Source organism: Plecotus auritus (assembly GCF_963455305.1).
Source record: "Plecotus auritus genome assembly, chromosome: 1".
In the NCBI taxonomy this organism is placed as follows: Eukaryota; Metazoa; Chordata; class Mammalia; order Chiroptera; family Vespertilionidae; genus Plecotus; species Plecotus auritus.
Window position 1 is genome coordinate 69,169,263 of NC_137770.1, and position 20,395 is coordinate 69,189,657.

Genomic DNA, 20,395 nt, shown 5'->3' on the forward strand with positions numbered 1-20,395 from the left:
GGAATCTTTAGGCTTATGTGTCAGAGTGGAGGAGGGGGGTGGACAGCATCTTGAGGATTCAAATATTTAAAGAATTAATCCCAAATCCACAATTCTAGGTCTCTCAACATTTCAACCTTCTATTTCCAAATACTTTATTCAACTACATTTGTAAGTCTTCACGTTGTCTACTGCCATCTCTAATTTGCTATTAAACCCACCCAAAGAATTTTTTTAAAGATTTTTAATTGATTTTTAGAGAGAGAGAGGAAAGGAAAGAGAAACATCAAAGTGAGAGCAAAACATTGATCGGCTGCCACGATCCATGCAACCTGGGTATGCACCATAACCAGGAATCAAACTAGCAACCTTTTTGGTGCATGGAACAATGCCCAACCAACTAAGCCACACCAGCCAGGGCTTCCAATGAATTTTTTATTTCAGTTATTGTATTTTGCAGTTCTAGGTTTTTTATAATTTTCATTTCCATGCTGAGATTCTGTTCACTCATTAAAATATTTTTGTTTAATCTTTGAACATATTTTTATACCTGCATTAACAAATAACAAACAGTATAAAAAGTAATAACAAAGGCCATGCCAATATTTTAAAACTATCGATCATATATTTTTGTGCCTTTGTATGTCTAATAATTTTTATTGAATACTGGACATTGTGTATATGTTGTAGAGATTCTGAACTATGTTATCTTCTTTAAAGTGATAATTCTTGTTTTAGCAGGTACTTCAGTTACAGAATGTTTACTTTAAATTAGTATAGGCTTGGTTTTATGTTTTGTTATTCATGTCTGTGGGAAGCCTAAGGTCCAACCTGGCAGGACTCCACTTCCATACGCTGTCTTCTCTGACAATGTTGTCAGAGCATGTTAGGAAAGGTCTAGAGTAGGTCTTACTCTAAGGCAGGGGTGGGCAAACTTTTTTGACTCGAGGGCCACAATGGGTTCTTAAACTAGACCGGAGGGCCGGAACAAAAGCATGGATGGAGTGTTTGTGTGAACTAATATAAATTCAAAGTAAAGGAGCGGAGGGGAGAGCAAGAGAACCCTCTGCTCTTTCGGCTCCGCGGGCCGGATAGAACAGCCAAACGGGCCGGATCTGGCCCGCGGGCCGTAGTTTGCCCACGGCTGCTCTAAGGCATGGTTTTTACTATTAAGGTACTTTTCTAGTATTTCAACTGGATGTCACAGTTGTTAAGGATGAGATCTCCACTTTGGCAACCCCAGAAACTCAATGTCCCTTAGTACGGATTTTATGCCAATACTTGTTGACCTTTGGTACCTCTGTTCCATTTTCAACTGTGTAGCAACTACTATCTGGTAAGCATCAGGTGGTCTTGCTTTGATTATATACAGCTCTGGCTTGTGACCCCATAAGGATTTCTGAGGCCAGCTCTCTGAAAAGCTCTCTCTTCTCTGATGCCGACCCCATAGCTTCCAACTGCTTCAGCTGCTCCCCACTATGATCACTGCCTTCTCAGCTCAGCACTACAACCAATTTACACCATAGGAAGCTGAGTGCTTGTGGGGCTCAACTGCTTAAGTTTCCCTTCTCTTGGAAATCTCAGTTTTGTGCTGCCCCAAAACAGTTGCTCAATATATCTTATCCAGTTTTTATAGCTGTTACTAATCTGGAAGGGCTAGTCAAGTTATTCAACCACAGACATACCCCTTGCCTCAGATTTTCTGAAATGGAACTAATCAAAGAGGAGAAGCCCCTTTCATATTTTCTTGGAAAATATAATCAGCTGGAAGTCTTGGTTAAAGCTTTGGATGAGGGAGCTGGTGTGAGAAAAGGAAGTAGAGAGAAAAAGAAATGGAGTTGATGAAACAAAGTTGGCAGCATTCAAGTCCTAGTTTCAATTGTTCTCAAGTCCAGGAGACTTCTGCTCTTTATGCAGTTTGCTTATATAAACCATTAAACTTCCCTCTTTTTCTAGTATAGTTGGTTGAATTTTCATCTGGAACACTTAGTGAGGAGAGTCTTTTAAAAGGAACTGGATGTAGCACAATTAGAACTGAATATTGATGACCCACATGTGATGTTAAGACTTTGGAAATGGACTGATGTTTACAGTGTTTGATTGTCTTATTGGAGCCATTGAGTCAAACATGTGAGGGAAGAGAAGTTTCCAAGGTCAGCCATTATAGCAAGTGACGATCTCCCTCATTAGTTTTGTGTGTGTGTGTGTTAGCAGATTCTCTGCCCTTATATTTTAGCAATTTTTGGTGTTACAGCATTATGCAAATGATAAGTCAAAATGGCAAACAATCTTCAGATTTTTTAAAATAAAGGGACTTATTTATTTTTTTAAACGGTTTGCCTTCTTTTTGTAAATCCTATATAATAAAAGGGTAATTTGCAAATAGACCGAACGGCAGAACAACCGAACAACCAATCAAAGCGTAACATGCTAATGATATGTTAAGGCTGCTCAATAGCTCGCTATGACAGGCACTGATTACCAGGGGGCAGATGCTCCAATGGGTAGGTTAACTTGCTGCTGGGGTCTGGCCTATCGGGACTGAGCGAGATGGGCTGGACATGCCCTGGGGCCCTCCCGCAGTCCTTCCCCAGCCCAATTGTGCACCAGTGGGATCCCTCAGCCTGGCCTGTGCCCTCTCACAATCTGGGACCCCTTGTGGGATGTCTGAGAGCCAGTTTTAGCCCAATCCTGCAGGCCACTCCCCTTGGGAGGGCGCCAGACGCAGGGCTCATGGCTGTCGAGTGCTGCTGTGGCAGCGCAAGCCTCTCCTGATAGGGACTAATTGGGTGTGATCCTGTGGCAGGCACAGTGGGACCGAGGTGAGTGGGAGTGGCAGGTAGGAGCTGCAGGCGGCGTTGGACTGCAGGTTTCAGCTCAATCCCTGCAGGCCACCCAGAGGGCCCCCATTTGTGCACAAATTTGTGCATCGGGCCTCTAGTATTTATATATTTTTAAAATTTATTTCAGAGAGGAAGGGAGAGGGAGAGATAGAAACATAAATGATGAGAATCACTGATTGGCTGCCTCCTGCACACCTCCTACTGGGGATCAAGCCTGCAACCTGGGCATGTGCCCTTAACTGGAATCGAACTGAGGACCCTTCAGTCTGCAGGCCATCGCTCTATCCGCTGAGCCAAACCAGCTAGGGCAAAGGACATATTTTAGAAATCACTTTGAAGTCAGAATATTTTCCCTAGAATCAACCTTTCATGTATATTTTATATTCTGCATTTTCTCTTTGTGGGTCAGTAGCAAGTGACCTGAATTGACAAGATTCTCCCTATCTTACCCCTTCCATAACTCTTCAGCCTCATTTTCTCCTTCTTGCTCATTATTTTCTAGATTCACAACTGTAATGTTTCAGTTAAGTAAAAACCTGAAAATTTGGAACTTTAAAGACCTTGGAACCTTGTTTTATTTTTAATAGCTCTTATCACTATTTAAAATTACCTGGCTCATGTGTTTACCTTGTGTATTGTCTGACTGCTCCCAGCTGAATGTAGTAAGCTCTCTGAGGAAAGAAACCTGGTCTGTCTTATCCATGCAGATTCTTACTATTGTACCTAGAACAATGCTGGGCACATAGGAAGCATTAAAATATCTATCATAATAAAAGCATACTATGCAAATAGACCACAAAAAGGGTGAACAGCAGAATGACTGTCCGGACAACCTTTGGATGACCTTCCAGACAAAGCCGCAGCTGTGAGAGCCGAGGCAGCCAGGGCTGCGAAAGGCCTGTTCTTGCACGAATTTTGTGCATCTGGCCTCTAGTTTGTTGAATAAACTAGCACAGTAAACACCCCTGGTGTAAAAATTTCTGCCATTCTAAATTTACTCAAATTTTAATGTTAAAATGTAGCTATTTGCATCACATAAGTGTGATGTGTGTATATATTATCAGATCAGCAAAATAGTAAAAGAAGTTTAATTTTTAATTTATTAGAACCCACTGATGATTTCAAAAGCAGTTTTCATCAAATTAACACTTAATTCAGGGCAAAAATACATTTAAAAAACCTAAATCTTAAGGCAGAAGTAAAACATTATAAAATCAGCATGTCTAATACAGACTGTAGAATGTCAGAATTTTAAGAGATTCACATAGTATTTTATAGCATTTAAATGTTAATACAGTTGGAAATATCACCAATTGGTTCTCATTGAACTCTAAAAGATTTCTCATTTTATAAAATGTCTAGACTGCTAACTGAAGAAATTTTGCTGTGTAAGTAACAACTATCTTATAACCAAGTGATTGTTTTTATGACAAAATAACTAAGGCTGGAAATTTCATTGTTTTCATTTGTAAAAATGTTACAGTATTAAACATAAAGTATTTCTAGGAGTACGTTTTAGATTCATCTTCCCACTCTAACACCCATAAGTTATACATTAATTCCCTTTAACTCCATTAAAAAAAATCCATGAACTATCATACCTATTCATTTATAAGCCTGACTCTACCCATAGCAAAGGCATGAACTGCTTACTTTGATATGGTAGAAAAAATAATTTTAGTAAATCACTATATCTTGTCCTAGTTGCTTAATAATTTCTAAACCCAAGTTTAAGAATTTCTGTACCTCCAGTAAGTGATAACCTTTTCTTTTCAAAAAAATCTCTATAAATGTGAATTTTGGCTAGAACCTGAGTACAACGGGAAGAAAGCATTAAATGTTTATGTGCAATTACCAGTAACCCTTCTGAAACACAGAGTTAGCATCCTTAAATTTCTCCTTATGATCAAAACTTTTTATTTTGGGGGTGGAGGGGTTAGATTTAAAAGTGTTTTAACTCAGAAAACAAGAATTAGCTACATATTCTACTGAAAAGTGTCAAAAAAAGACAAATGCATTTAAAATAATTTTGTAAAACTAGCAAATATGAGGTTTATGGGTTCTTAACTAACATTTAAGTAATTACAAAGATTCATCTTTATTACAAACTTTTAAGCTACTTTAATAAAATGGCTGTAGACCTCACTGTACTTCTATTTATCTGTGCAATAATAAAAATCTGTTAAAACTCCTTATTTAGTGATTCTGAAAAAGTCTAGTCAAATAATATCACTAAAACTACCAGAGAAGCTTTGAAATACTGATTGCAGATTTATTTCAAAGTTGACTTAGCCTCTTTTAGAATATGGCATTTAAATCATGAATATATTCACTAACTTGAACTCTGAAAATTTAAAAATTTTAGCCAGTCCTGATTATAGTTAAACAGTACTGGTACTATGTGAAAAAAAAATATTGTCAATCATGCATTTCACAATTTCATGAACTAAGTAAGGTATAACTCATAAATATTATTATGTCTTTGCAGGTTATCTCAACTTTCATCAGGCCTCAGCTGAAAGCTTACCTGCCAAAACACATCAGCACTCATCCTATATAATAAAAGGCTAATATGCAAATCGACCGAACAGGGGAATAACTATGATGCGCACTGACCACCAGGGGGCAAGAAGCTCAATGCAGGAGCTGCCCCCTGGTGGTCAGTGCGCTCCCACAGGCGGAGCGCTGCTCAGCCAAAAGCCGGGCTCACGGCTGGAGAGCACAGCAGCAGTGGTGGGAGCCTCTCCTGCCTCCGCTGGACTGGAGAATGCACAGGCCAGGCTGAGGGACTCCCCCCACCCCCGAGTGCATGAATTTCATGCACTGGGCCTCTAGTGTAAAATAAAAGGAGTAGGGAAGTGATTTTGTACACATGCTGCCCAGTGTTTGGCTTCTAGGTTCCTCTTTTTTATCTAACTATTGTAGGTATAATTCCTGGAAAAGCATGTAATAAGGGGTGGACAGAACAGAATACCAGTTGGGCTAACAAGAATAAGTGCATAAAAAGTTTTTAAGCTAAATAATTAACTATTCTCACTGTGGTTATGTTATGTGCAACTTATATAAACTGTACAGCCATTTTTTCCTGTTTGTCCATTTGAGTAAAGAATTAGGCTCAATAAAATGTAAAATATATATTAGTTTGCTTTAAACGCAAAGACTACAGTTTGTTTACTTTTTTTTTGGCTCAATTGTAATACAACCAAAAAAGTCTCTGCATTAATAATACAATATGAAAAAGTTCACATATGTACATGGGTACATTCCTTCATTAAAATTTTTCCTTAAGTTTAACTCAATGTATCTTTACAACTGATACAACTGATCTTTACAACAAAAGTCAAAAAGGACAAAGTAGAAATGATTCCATTTTACAGCACTTTAGGTTTTCTGAAGTTTCCTTTAGGTTTTAAAGGACATCATTTAAACGTTTTCCATAGTCAGCAGGATCCATTTGAAGTTCTCGTTCTTCATCATCTGAAAGGGAAATAATTATGTATCAAGAATATTATTTTTAAAATCACTTGCAGAAATTCAATTTTAAAAAGTCTCTTTTTTTCTCAGGAAGTTTTCTCCTTTTAAAGGTAGTTTTCTGCTCATTATTTTACACATTCTGCAAATAGTGTTCTATTTCTCAGTTGCTTGGCTAAAGAGGGAAAAGTCTGTAACTATTTTGGAAGATTACTTCATTTTAACAAATCTTTTAATGATAGATTGGAAAGATGGATGGATGGAAGGAAGGAAGGAAGGAAGCGAGGGAGGGAGACAGATATAGTCAGCAAAACTTTAGGAACCCACAAACATTGAGGAGGAGATCCTTTTATATATTATTTCTAAGTAAATGAAGTCATTTTAATGAAAGCTTTGGTAGAAACTTCTATGTATATTTTTTCATGTCTTTAAAAATAACCTTTTTTAATTATAAAATTAATCCTTAGTCATAAGGTAAAAATTAGAAAATAAACGTTACTCATAATCTTAACATTTTAGTGAATTTCTTTGCTTCTCTGAAAAGAGTTTACTAGTTAACTTCCTTAATGGAGTATACAAACCAAAACTTAATCTTTTCTTTACTAAAAAGAGAAGATTTATTACCTAATATTGTTAGACAGTAATATCCCTATATATATACTGTATATTTGGGGTGGGGGGTGTTAATTCTCACTCGAGGATATTTTTTCCCATTGATTTTTAGAGAGAATGGAAGTGGGGAAAGGAGGAAGGGAGATGTGACACTTTAATTGGTTGCTTCCCACACACTCTCTGACTGGGACCAGGGATTGAAACTGCAACCCAGGTACATGCCCTTCTGGGAATTGAACTTGCAACCCTTCATTGTGCTAGCCGACACTCTAACCAGTGAACAAACTGGCCAGGGCGAGTAGCTATATTAAGCAACTCTATATAGTGCTTTGGAGTTTGACTTATTTGGCTACTCACAGGTTTTTCTGGGTCCTTTATAGGTATCACCTGTCACTTGACATTACTGTCAGTTTATCGGCCAATAACAATCCTTCTTTCCTAATTTTGCTACAAACTACAGGTTTTGAAATAAGACTGCTCAGAGTACTAAAATATTAGAACAAGAATGAAAAGTATTTCGCTCTAATAGGTTGCTCAGTGGTTAGAGCATTGGCCCGTGGACTGAAGGGTCACAGGTTCGATTTCTGGTCAAGGTCACGTACCTTGGTTGCAGGCTCAACACCCAGCCCTGGTCTGGGTGTATGCAAGAGGCAACCAATCAATGTGTCTCACGTTGATGTTTCTCTCTCCTCCCTTTCCTCTCTCTCTTCTCTCTTTCTGTCTCTCTCCCTCTCCCTCTCTCTTTCCTTCCTTCACTCTCTCTCTAAAAATAAAAAAATTAATGGAAAAATTATCCTCGAGTGAAGATTAAAATTAAAAAAAAAAAGAATGAAAAGTATTTCAATCAGAGCTTAAGAGGCTCCCTTTTTAGTACATGGCTTTTAATGATATTTTTTGGCTCCTGCAGTCTTAAAAAATGACTTCTCTTACTTTCTGGTTCATGTTACAGTTACCCAATAGCTTAGTTTTTGATAGATTAAGGTGTTACTACCTAGAAATATAACTTTATTCAACAAACACAGAGTGTTGCAGTGTGAAAGACACTGTTCTAAGTGCTGAACAAATATTTAAATCATAAAACCCACATAACTGTTGAGTTAGATAACTATCTATCCCTATTTGAAAGATGAGGAAACTGAGATATAGTTAGATAACTACATCTATCCCTATTTGACAGATGAGGAAACTGAGACAGAGAGGTTACATAATTCACAAGGTGACAGCTGGGATTCAAATCCAAGCAGTCTTGGCTTAGAATCAGGCACTTAAGCACTATGCTAAGTTCCTTTCATAGATATATTTAGTAATATGCATTGCATATTCTACTAAACAAACTAGGAACTTCTTTGAGATTAAAGATAAGAGTACAGGGAATTTGTAAACGTCCATCTCCTTGTTACAATGAAGAAGGGGTTAAAAGATATATCCATCAGATGTGCAGTCTTTCCAAAGTAGATCTTTAAGAAGTCAGGAAAAATATTTTTACACTAATGTAAATAAAATATTTCTTTTAGGATGCTTCAGGAAACCAGGAACTAAAACCCAAAATAAACCAGGACTATAAACACAGGAAAATTAGGCTTCACTTAATTCTATAAGGCAACACTGTGTATACAGTGTTGACTCAAATGATCAATTCATATGAACAGGCATCAGAGGTAAAGCTGGAACCCTTCAGCTCTCTATTGGTAGAGATGCTACCCAAACCTGCATTTTATAATCCAGTTTTGGAGACCAAAGCCAGAGTGTTCTCAGCTGAAGCCCAAACCGCAGTCCTGCAGCTGGAATCTCTAATCCTAGGTAGACAAGGAAAAACTCCTAATACTTGAGAGAGCATAGTCCCTATGGCTAGAACCTTGTTTTGATATCTTTGGCTGCAGAGTCTCAATGGCTGGAGTAGTTTCCATTTTCTTTCCTGAGTTTGGGAGAAGTTGTATTTCAGGCATGCTGAAATTTGAAACACATTTCCCATAATACTTATGTTATATGTAGTGATTCACTGTGAATGTAACCACAGCATTTTAGCACTGAGAAGAACACTTGTTAAATACTCTCACATTACAGATGAATAAATTTTGGCCCAGAGAATTTAAGTGACTTGAAAAGCAATACACAGCTGATCTCCTAACTCTCAGGCTAATGTGTTTTTCCACTCTACTGCCTGCTTTGGCTACTAGTACAAACTGGGCTGGGAACTCAACCACTATTTCTACAATGAAGCTATGAAGAAATGCTTTTAAATTCCAAGTATTCAAACTTAACTAGGGAATAGCCATAATTGCCCCTCCCCACTTTTTGAACAATTAATACCATACCTAAAAATTTTAAACATGAAACATTTTTAATCATGAAAACGTGTTTAAAATTATTTGGGTTTCCCATATTTCTTTTTAGTCATCTCACCCAAACTTATTCCTCTTTATTTGCTGGAGTTGATGTTCTTGCATCTTTCTGTTCCCTGTGATAAGAGAGTCCCCTTGGTAGCTGCCCTCTCCTCTACTGCTATCATTTAGTGAACCCCAAAATGGAATAAAAATGTTAAATGGCAAACCCCAGCTCAAGTAAAATTCACTTGCAAATGAAGAAATCCCAAAATTGACCAATCTCCTCCCTACTTCACTAAGGATATCATCCTAGGTCATTTCCTTATTTATATTCCTTAGAGTCAATAGATTAATTTTCTTGTGAAAGTAAAGGCAGGCAGCATGAGGGTAATGAGGACCTACAGTGGACAGTGGCAATGAGAACTGAGGGCAGGAGAGAAAGAAGGGTACTAGAAAGAGAGAGAGAGAGAAGGCGGTGAAGAGAAATGTACCTGCTATGGATAAAAACCATAAAAATATTAAACTGATGTTTTGTGATAAAAGTCATTACCTTTAAGACAGCCAAAATATAAGAAATGATTTTCAAATATAGTTGAAATTAATTGTTCTAATGAAAACCTAAAATCATCTGAGATAGAAGCCCTTCTGAAAGAAAACTAGAAATGTTTAAAGTGTAAACCAAGCAAGCTTATAAGACCAGAAGTTATAGGGTTATTACTCTAGTCACAGTTATAAGAATAAAAATTAAATGAGAAAAGGATAAAAGTATTAGTTAACAACATTTACTGAGCACCCTATGTGTGCTAAAAACTATGGGTGGTGGGGAGGAATATGAAGGCAGAAAAAGATACAAACAAAATAGAAGGCAAAATAAATGAAAATTCCTGCCCTCTAAGAGCTTACATTCTAATTGGTGATATGATATAAATATATGTAATGCAACATTATAAATAACTGCAAATAAGTATAACTCGAACAAATCACAAAAGCAGTAAGAAAAAATGGTAAGATTTATGAAAATGGGTAAGAGTATAGAAGAAGTGAGTATAATTTATTCAAAAGTACCCAAAAGTGAGTTCTTATTAACAAATCCTTAAATAACTACTAACATTTATTAATCTCTTTTTATTCTCAATAACCATTCTTCTAAAACTAGAATGGTCTATCAAAACAGTGCCTAGGTAGAAGTCAGAGTCTTTGGTTTCCCCTTTTCTATTAAATATGTAGTATTCTAGGACAGTGGTCGGCAAAGTCATTAGTCAACAGAGCCAAATGTCAACAGTACAACGATTGAAATTTCTTCTGAGAGCCAAATTTTTTAAACTTAAACTTCTTCTAACGCCACTTCTTCAAAATAAACTCGCCCAGGCCGTGGTATTTTGTGGAAGAGCCACACTCAATGGGCCAAAGAGCCACATGTGGCTCGTGAGCCACGGTTTGCTGACCACTGTTCTAAGACAACTACATTTTCTTCTGAGTTTTATAAAAACAACTCTTGTTATGAACCTAAATAAAATTTAATTACCTTAAAAAGAGTTAAGGAGTAAATCAAGACAGTTACATTGGGAAAACATTGCATGCATAATATTATAAAATCTAAAACACACACATTAACTTTATAATAAACTTTTATAGAAAAAAGAAAAGCTCCACAAATACTACTAAGTGATGTAAACAGGCAGAAAACAGGCCTAAACACTTGCAAAGAAGCAACACACACTAATATGCATGCATGGGCAGGGCTGCATGCACACAGGTAGATTCTGAACTTTCACTCAGTTAAAAGCTCAGAAGTAAAACAGTTAACAAGGAAAATATGTTGAATCTGTGTATTAAACATAAAACAGATAAATCTTCACAAACTGATTGTTAAATATAAATTTTAAACCTCAGAAAAAATTTTTGAAAAAAAACTTTCTATGCTGAATCAGTAGTAAAATAATTTTATCTTCAGTGTAGAGGAGACTATTTCCTTTGCAGCTTCCCTGATAACAAAAAGGCTGTCTGATCAATATTTGTACCTAGAACAGTGGTCGGCAAACTCATTAGTCAACAGAGCCAAATATCAACAGTACAATGATTGAAATTTCTTTTGAGAGCCAAATTTTTTAAACTTAAACTATATAGGTAGGCACATTGTTATTAACTTAATCAGGGTACTCCTTCAATCGCACTGTACGTGCGTGCCCACACATGGTATTTTGTGGAAGAGCCACACTCAAGGGGCCAAAGAGCCGCATGTGGCTCGCGAGCCGCGGTTTGCCGACCACTGACTTAGAATAACTGAAATGCTTTCAGATGAGAAATTGAAAAGGGGAATTATTTTCTGGGAGTACTTGTCTAGGACCATTTTAAACAATTTAATTCTAAAATTTCTCAAGAATCTGAGTTTCAAATTGTGTCTATATCAATAACACATATAACTAAAATTGATAACAATTAAAATAATTTATTTATAAATTTATTAATACCACTATCATAAAATTGTTTTCAAAATACAATTGAAAAACTGCACTGAACCTCTTTGTATTAAGACTGTACTGCTACTAATAAGTGGGAAAATTCTACACAAATTCAACCAAATTGGGTTGGTGGATTTCATGGTCACAGCATGGAAGCCAGGCCCACGCTCACCTTGGACGTCTTCCTCTCCACCATCACCATCTTCTTCCTCATTGTAAGCCAGCTCAGCCTGCTTGTCTGCCTCATACTCACCTACGTTACCATCATCCCCATTATAATCCGCCAGTTTAGAGCCATGCTGCGGATCAACAGGGGATTCATTCTCATCAAAGAATCGGCCTGTGAAGTAGGTAGAGGATTAATTCCAGAGTAAAAAGAGAAGAAAAGAAGGGAGGGACCTGTACTGAAGGCAGATCAGAAAGTAGTCAAGTGAAACCTGGGATCTTTCAGGACACTGGTTATAAAGATACATTTCGTGAAAGTTATTCAAGACAAAAGGAAGTAAGAATGAAGACAGAAAATAATTTTTATTTAAGAAGTTTTGTGTGGCTCAGTGGTTGAGCGTCAACTCATACATAACCAGGAGGTCACCAGTTCGATTCCTGGTCAAGGCACATCCCCAGTGAGGGGTGTGCAGGAGGCAGCTAATCCATGATTCTCTCTCATTGTTGAGTTTCTATCTCTCTTTCCCTCTCCCTTCCTCTCTCTAAAAATCAATAAATACCTATTTTTTTTAAAAAAGTATTTTGTTTTAATTTTAGTAAGGTTATAATGTTTTCTTAAAGAAAAGGGCACCATATTCAGGATTGTTTTCCTAATAACCAAGGACTTTTCTGATATGAGTATTTGTCTAATTTAACACTTTAGGAGAATATTTTTATTACTAGATACAATACATATTTGAAATTTGCAGTCATTTATTGCTTTATGAAATAGCACTTTCCAGAATAATTTTGGCAACTTTTTCATTTAAAAATAAACAACTACTATGCAGGCTTTTTTTTTTTTTATACTAAGAGAAACTGACACACCTGAGAACTATCTTTGTTTTAAAATATGTTTTTATTGATTTTAGAGAGAGAGGAAGAGAGAGGGATAGAAACATCAATGAGATAAAAGAGAAACATCAATCGGCTGCCTCCCGCATGCCCCCTACTGGAGATCAAACCCACAACCTGGTGACCTCTTGGTTTATGGGTCAACACTCAACCACTGAGCCACACTGGCTGAGCCTGAGAACTATCTTAAGTTCCTTCAGTAACAGTGATTCACTATAGGCATGAATTGATTTCCAAGGAGGGATGGCAGAGAGAGTAAACTATGAGAATCCCTAGTGGTATGTGTTTTGAAAAAACAACCTAATTACTTATGACTTATTCTTTCTCATTTCCTAAAGGTCAATGGTAGAAGAAACTTAAGTTGACCTACATGAAGTTGTGATATTGTACACATTAATAACAACTAGAAATCAAGAAGAGCAACAGATATAACACCTATACTAGAAAGCTATTAACAACCAGGCAAAGAAAATAAAAATGTTAGACAAACTAAGATCTGACTCACAAACACAAGTTAAACTCTACTTTGACATTAAATTTAAGCACCACAAAAGCAAATTTTATTCCAATCCCTAAAATATGACATTAACTTCCTCATTGTGTAGGAATTGAAGACTTCAAAAAAATTTTAACTTTTTGTAATAGGTCTAAAATTTTTGGAATTATACTATAAAAATTTACATTGCAATGAGACAATCAGAAAAAACAACAACTTCCTCTGCTTGGGAAGAAAGGTTAAGTGCAAATGAAAAGAAAAAATATGGAGGTATTGGTTAATTCTACAGATGATTCACCACATCATCAGGCCAATATATTTCTTTCTCTTTAAAATTTATTTATTAAATTTATAGGGGTGACATTGGTCCACATGAACATATAGGTTCAGGTGTTGGTTTCTATGTTACAAGATCTATATGTTATACCATGTGCCCACCACCTAAAGTCAAATCTTCTCCCGTCACCATATATTAGGAGCCCCTTCTCCCCCTACGCCCTTCCCTCTGGCAATCACCACGCTGCTGTTTGTATTCATGAGTTTCAGTTTTATATCCCACATCTGAGCGAAATCATAGTTTTTAGCTTTTTCTGACTGACTTATTTCACTTAGCATAAGGTTTTCAGGTCCATCCATGTTGGTGCAAATGGAGTTATTTCATCCCTTCTTACGGCTGAGTATTATTCCATTGTGCACATGTACCACATCTTCTTTAACCAGTCTTCTATCCCAGGACACTTTGGTTGTTGCCATGTCTTGGCCAGACATGCAATCCCATAAAAAATCCCAATTCTATTTAAATAATGCTGCAATGAATATAGAGGTGCATACATCTTTGCGAATACATGATTTCGAGTTTTTTGGGTATATATCCAGGAGAGGGATTGCTGGATTGTATGGTAGCTCTATTCCTAATTTTTTGAGGAATCGCCAGATGCTTTCCAGAGTGACTGTACCAGTTTACATTCCCACCAGCAGTGAATGAGGGTTCCCTTTTTGCCACAACCTCTCCAACACTTATTGCTTGTCCTATATAATAAAAGCCTAATATGCTAAGTGTCTGGTTGTCCATTCAACCAATCAAAGCATAATCTGTACTAATAAAAGGGTAATATGCGAATTAGACTGGGAGACCTTCCAGGAGACCTTCTGGATGTTCTTCTGGACAAAGCCATGCTGGCAGGGCCAAGGTAGAGGCAGTTAGGAGCCAAGAGGGGAGGGCAGTTGGGGGTGATCAGGAAAGCAGGGGGGGCAGTTGGGGGTGAGCAGGCTGGCAAGGGGGGCAGTTGGGGGTAGTCAGGCTGGCGGGGGGCAGTTGGGGGCAAGCAGGCTGATGGGAGGGCAGTTGGGGGTGAGCATGCTGGCAGGCAGAGTGGTTAGGGGCAATCAGGGATGTCTGACTGCTGGTTTGATCAGGCCTAAACCAGCAGTCGGACATCCCCCGAGGGGTCCCATATTGGAGAGGGTGCAGGCTGGGCTGAGGGACACCCCTCCCCCGTGCACGAATTTCGTGCACTGGGCTACTAGTGTTATATGCTAATAATATGCTAAGGACGCTCAACCACTCGCTATGACGTGCACTGACCACCAGGGGGCAGACACTCCAACTGGTAGGTTAGCTTGCTGCTGGGGTCCAGCCGATTGGGACTGAGTGAGATGGGCTGGACACGCCCTGGAGCCCTCCCACAGACCCTCCCTAGCTGGCCAACCTCCTGCGTCCCTCCCCAGCCCCGATGGTGCACCAGTGGGGTCCGTCAGCCTGGCCTGAGCTCTCTCACATTCGGGACCCCTCAGGGCAGCGGTTCTCAACCTGTGGGTCGCAACCCCTTTGGGGATTGAATGACCCTTTCACAGGGGTCGCCTAAGACCATCGGAAAAAACATATTTCCGATGGTCTGAGGAACCAAGACACCGCTCCTCTATCTGTCACCAGGCGGGTCCGCCCACATGCAGATACGCCCACATACGAGTACCTGGCATGATGACATCATCACGCCAACCCCATCACATGCACCCTGTACAAATATAGGTGTATGTGACAGGGTTGGTGCCATAATGTACTTATGCGGACCAGTTACACATGTGTAGAGAGCAGCTACTGTGTAGAGAGCAGCTACTGTGTAGAAAGCAGCTGCTGTGTTGAAAGCAGCTACTCTGTTAAAAGCAGCTACAGGGTTGAAAGCAGCAGTATTGGAGGTAAAACGACACTTTATGAATTATAATTACTGGGTAAATGTAAAATCATGTACTGTGAAATCATCAACTACTGCAAAAAAAATATCTGTACCATGGGAACTTAATCTGGATGCTGATCGGTCTCTTTATATTCAGCTGTGGTTGATGTGAATACTGCCCCCTTGTGATAGTAACAGGTATGTAAAAAAAACAACACAGAGAATGGTAAATCATAGGAAACTTTAATGAACTGTATTGACTGAACTATGCCATGTATCATCTTTTGTATTATTAAAGCTATTGTTATATATTATTTTCATTAGCAAACCATCCCATGACAATGGATCGTGTAGAGAAGAACATTAAGCAAAGAAAATATAGTGAGGATTTTTTACAGTATGGTTTTACCTCAATAATTACAGCAGGAATTGAGAAATCACAATGTGTTATTTGTTGTGAAGTTCTATCAGCCAAATCTATGAAGCCAAACAAACTAAAATGCCATTTTGATAGCAAGCATCCAAGCTTTGCCGGCAAGGATACCGACTATTTTAGAAGCAAAGCTGATGGACTCAAGAAAGCCAGACTTGACACTGGTGGCAAGTACCACAAACAAAACGTAGCAGCCGTTGAAGCTTCATATTTGGTGACACTCAGAATCACCAGAGATATGAAACCTCACACCATTGCTGAGGATTTACTGTTGCCAGCGGCCAAAGACATTGTTCGAGTTATGATCGGAGACGAATTTGTTACGAAATTGAGTGCAATTTCCTTATCCAACGACACTGTCCACAGAAGAATAGATGACATGTCTGCTGATATTCTTGATCAGGTAATCTAGGAAATTAAATCTGCTCCACTTCCAATATTTAGTATCCAGCTTGATGAATCTACAGATGTTGCAAACTGTTCACAGTTACTGGTTTACGTGAGGTATATTAATGATGGCGACTTTAAAGATGAGTTTCTTTTTTGCAAATCTCTTGAAACGACAACTACTGCACGTGATGTATTTGACACAGTTGGTTCATTTCTAAAAGAGCATAAGATCTCTTGGGAAAAGGTTTGTGGTGTTTGCACAGATGGTGCTCCAGCTATACTAGGATGTTGATCTGGATTTCAACGTTTAGTACTGAATGAGTCACCAAAAGTCATCAGAATTCACTATATGATTCATCAGCAAATATTAGCAACAGAGACGCTGCCACAAGAATTACAAGAAGTAATGAAAAGCGTCATAAGTTCTGTCAACTTTAAACAGTCGATTGTTTTCGCAACTGTGCAACGAGTTGGATGCACCAAACAATGCTCTGCTATTTCACACTGAAGTGAGATGATTGTCAAGAGGAAAAGTTTTAAAACGTGTTTTTGAGCTTCGTGATGAACTCAAAACGTTTTTTAATCAGAAAGCAAGACTGCAGTTCAAAGCATCTTTCAGCGATAAAAGTGAACTGCAGAAAATAGCTTACTTGGTTGACATCTTTGCCATCTTGAATGAGTTAAATTTATCACTGCAAGGACCAAATGCAACATGCCTCGATTTGTCTGAAAAGATCTGATCATTGCAAATGAAACTTCAGCTTTGGCAAAAAAAATTGGATGAAAATAAAATTTACATGTTGCCTACCTTATCTGCTTTCTTTGAGGAACATGACATTGAACCAGACAAAAGGATTACGATGATAATTTCTGTGAAAGAACACTTGCACATGCTTGCAGATGAAATTTCATTGTACTTTCCAAATCTACCTGACACCGCATTTACACTTGACAGAAGCCCATTCACAGTCAAAGTTGAAGATGTTCCCGAGACAGCACAAGAGGAGTTCATTGAACTTATTAATAGCGATGCAGCAAGAACTGATTTCTCCACAATGCCAGTTACAAAATTCTGGATCAAGTGTTTGCAGTCATATCCTGTTCTGTCTGAGACGGTGTTGCGCCTTCTTCTTCCATTTCCAACAACATATCTTTGTGAAACAGGGTTTTCCAGCTAGTTGGTTATCAAGTCTAAATACAGAAGTAGACTTGTTGTGGAAGATTATCTTCATTGTGCTCTTGCAAAGATTGCCCTGAGAATTTCTGATCTGGTGAGAAAGAAGCAATCTCAACCTTCGCACTGACGTTGGCTTTTTACGCATACTGTCGCAAAATGTAGCAATGTAGTTTACTGTTGTTATATCAAGACTGTTACCCATGCTACACCATGCTTCAAGTCAAAATTTCATTTATTTGTAATTAGAAATAAATATTTCACAATATATAATTACATACTGTTTTTGTGATTAATTACTATGATTTAATTATGTTCAATTTGTAACAATGAAAATATATCCTGCATATCAGATATTTACATTACGATTCATAACAGTAGCAAAATTACAGTAATGAATTAGCAATGAAAATAATTTTATGGCTGGGGGTCACCACAACATGAGGAACTGTATTAAAGGGTTGCGGCATTAGGAAGGTTGAGAACCACTACCTCAGGGGATGTTGGAGAGCTGGTTTTGGCCGGATCCTGCAGACCGGGCCGAGGGACCCACTGGTGCACAAATTTGTGCACTGGGCCCCTAGTCTTGTTGATAATGGCCACTCTAACAAGTGTAAGGAGGTATCTCATTGTAGTGTGTTTTTTAATTTCCTTGTGTGTGTGTGTGTGTTTTGTGTATGTGTGTTTTGTGTGTATGTGCTTGAATCCTCACCCACGGATATTTTTCCATTGATTTTTAGAGGGAGTGGAAGGGAAGGGGAGAGACAGAGAGAAACACTGATGTGAGAGAGACACATCAATTGGTTGCCTCCTGCAAGTGCCTTGCTGCTGGGGATCGAGCCTGCAACTGAGGTATTTGCCCTTAAGAGGGAATCAAACTTGCAATCCCTCAGTCCTGAGGCCGGTGTTCTATTCACTGAGCAAACTGGGCTCATTGTATTTTTGATTTACATTTCCCTAATTGCCAGTGAGGTTGAACATGTTTTCATATATCTATTGGCTGTTTGTATGTCTTCTTGGGAGAGGGGTATTTCCAGGTCTTCTGCCCACTTTTGGATTAGTGTTTTTGTTTAGTGTTGAGTTTCATGAGTTCTTTATTTATTTTGGAAATTAAACCTTAGTTGGAGCTACTATTTGCAAATATCATCTACCACCTGGTTGGCTGCTTCTTTGTTTTGTTGTCAGCTTCTTTTGCTATACAGAAGCTTTTTAGTTTGATATAGCCCTATTCATTTATCTACCTTGCTTCCCTTGCCTTTGGGGTAAGTTCATAAAATTTTCTCTATGACCAAAGTCTGTAAGTTTAATATTTTCTTCTATGTAATTTATTGTTTTGGGGTCTAATATTTAGATCTTTGATCCATTTTGAATTATTTTTTGTAATCCAGTTTCATTCTTTTGCACGTGACTTTTCATTTCTCCTTGCACCATTTATTGAAGAACTATCTTCACTCCATTGTGTGCTTCTGGCTCCTTTGTCAAAAATTATCTGTCCATATACATGTGGTTTTATAGCTGGGCTCTCTAGTCTGTTCCATTGATCTGTGTATCTGTTTTTCTGCCAATACCATGCTGTTTTGATTATCATAGCTCTGTAGTATAATTTGAAGTCAGGTAGTGTGATAACTCCAGCTTTGTTCTTTTTTCTCAGGATTGCTTTGGCTATGTGGGGTCTTTTGTAGTTCCACACACATCTAATGATTTCTCCTAATATTTATTTAACAAATAGCATTGGGATTTTTTAAAAAAATAAATCTTTATTGTTCAGATTATTAAAGATATTCCTCTTTGTTCCCCCCATAGCTCCCCTCCACCAGATTCCCCCTCCCCACACCATGCCCTTACCCCCTGCCACAGTCCTCATCCATAGGTGTAAGATTTTTGTCCAATCTCTTCCCGCTCCCTTGTCAGTCCACTCCCTTTCTATGTCCCTAATTCTATTATATTCACCAGTTTATTCTGTTCATCAGATTTTTTATTCACTTGATTTTTAGATTCACTTGTTGATAGATATGTATTTGTTGTCACTTTGTTGTTCATAATTTTTTAAAATATATTTTTATTAATTTTTTACAGAGAGGAAGGGAGAGGGATAGAGAGTCAGAAACATCGATGAGAAACATCAGCTGCCTCCTGCACACTCCCTACTGGGGATGTGCCCACAACCAAGGTACATGCCCTTGACCAGAATCGAACCTGGGACCCTTGAGTCCGCAGGCCGACGCTCTATCCACTGAGCCAAACCGATTAGGGCTGTTGTTCATAATTTTTATCTTTACCTTTTTCTTCTTCTTCTTCTTTTTAAAGAATACCCTTCAGCATTTCATATAATCCTGGTTTGGTGGTGATGAACTCCTTTAGCTTTTTCTTGTCTGTGAAGCTCTTTATCTGACCTTCAATTCTAAATGATAGCTTTGCTGGGTAGAGTTATCTTGGTTGTAGGTTCTTGTTATTCATCACTTTGAATATTTCTTGCCACTCCCTTCTGGCCTGCATCGTTTTTGTTGAGAAATCAGTTGACAGTCGTATGGGTACTCCCTTGTAGGTAACTAACTGTTTTTCTCTTGCTGCTTTCAAGATTCTCTGTCTTTGCCCTTGGCATTTTAATTATGATGTGTCTTGGTGTGGTCCTCTTTGGACTCCTCTTGTTTGGGGTTCTCTGCACTTCCTGGACTTGTAAGTCTATTTCTTTCACCAGGTAGAGAAATTTTTCTGTCATTATTTCTTCTAACAGGTTTTCAATATTTTGCTCTCTCTCTTCTTCTGGCACCCCCATAATTCAGAAGTTGGTGCACTTGAAGTTCTCCCAGAGGCTCCTCACACTATCTTTGTATTTTTGGATTCTTTTTTCATTTTGTTTTTCTGGTTGGGTGTTTTTTGTTTCCTCATATTTCAAATCTTTGGTTTGATTCTTGGAGTCCTTTGGTCTACTGTTAGATTTCTGTATATTATTCTTTATTTCAGACAGTGTATGCTTA

The 20,395-nt window shown here is 38.1% G+C and overlaps 1 protein-coding gene across 3 annotated transcripts in view; it reads right to left on the reverse strand.

The window, feature by feature from the left end:
* Positions 1 to 3,904: 3,904 nt before the first annotated feature.
* The window catches only part of GOLM2 (golgi membrane protein 2), a 140,383-nt gene continuing 123,892 nt past the window's right edge, over positions 3,905 to 20,395 (reverse strand). For 2 of the 3 annotated variants that reach the window (XM_080664738.1, XM_080664739.1), the window contains exons 9-10: positions 11,864 to 12,031; positions 3,905 to 6,299 (exon numbers count right to left, since the gene is read on the reverse strand). In XM_080664738.1, the coding sequence (XP_080520864.1) occupies positions 6,232 to 6,299; positions 11,864 to 12,031 (236 nt within the window). In that variant the 3' untranslated portion in view covers positions 3,905 to 6,231. The remainder of the gene's footprint in view (positions 6,300 to 11,863; positions 12,032 to 20,395) is intronic. The other variant, XM_080664740.1, reaches the window with a different exon arrangement.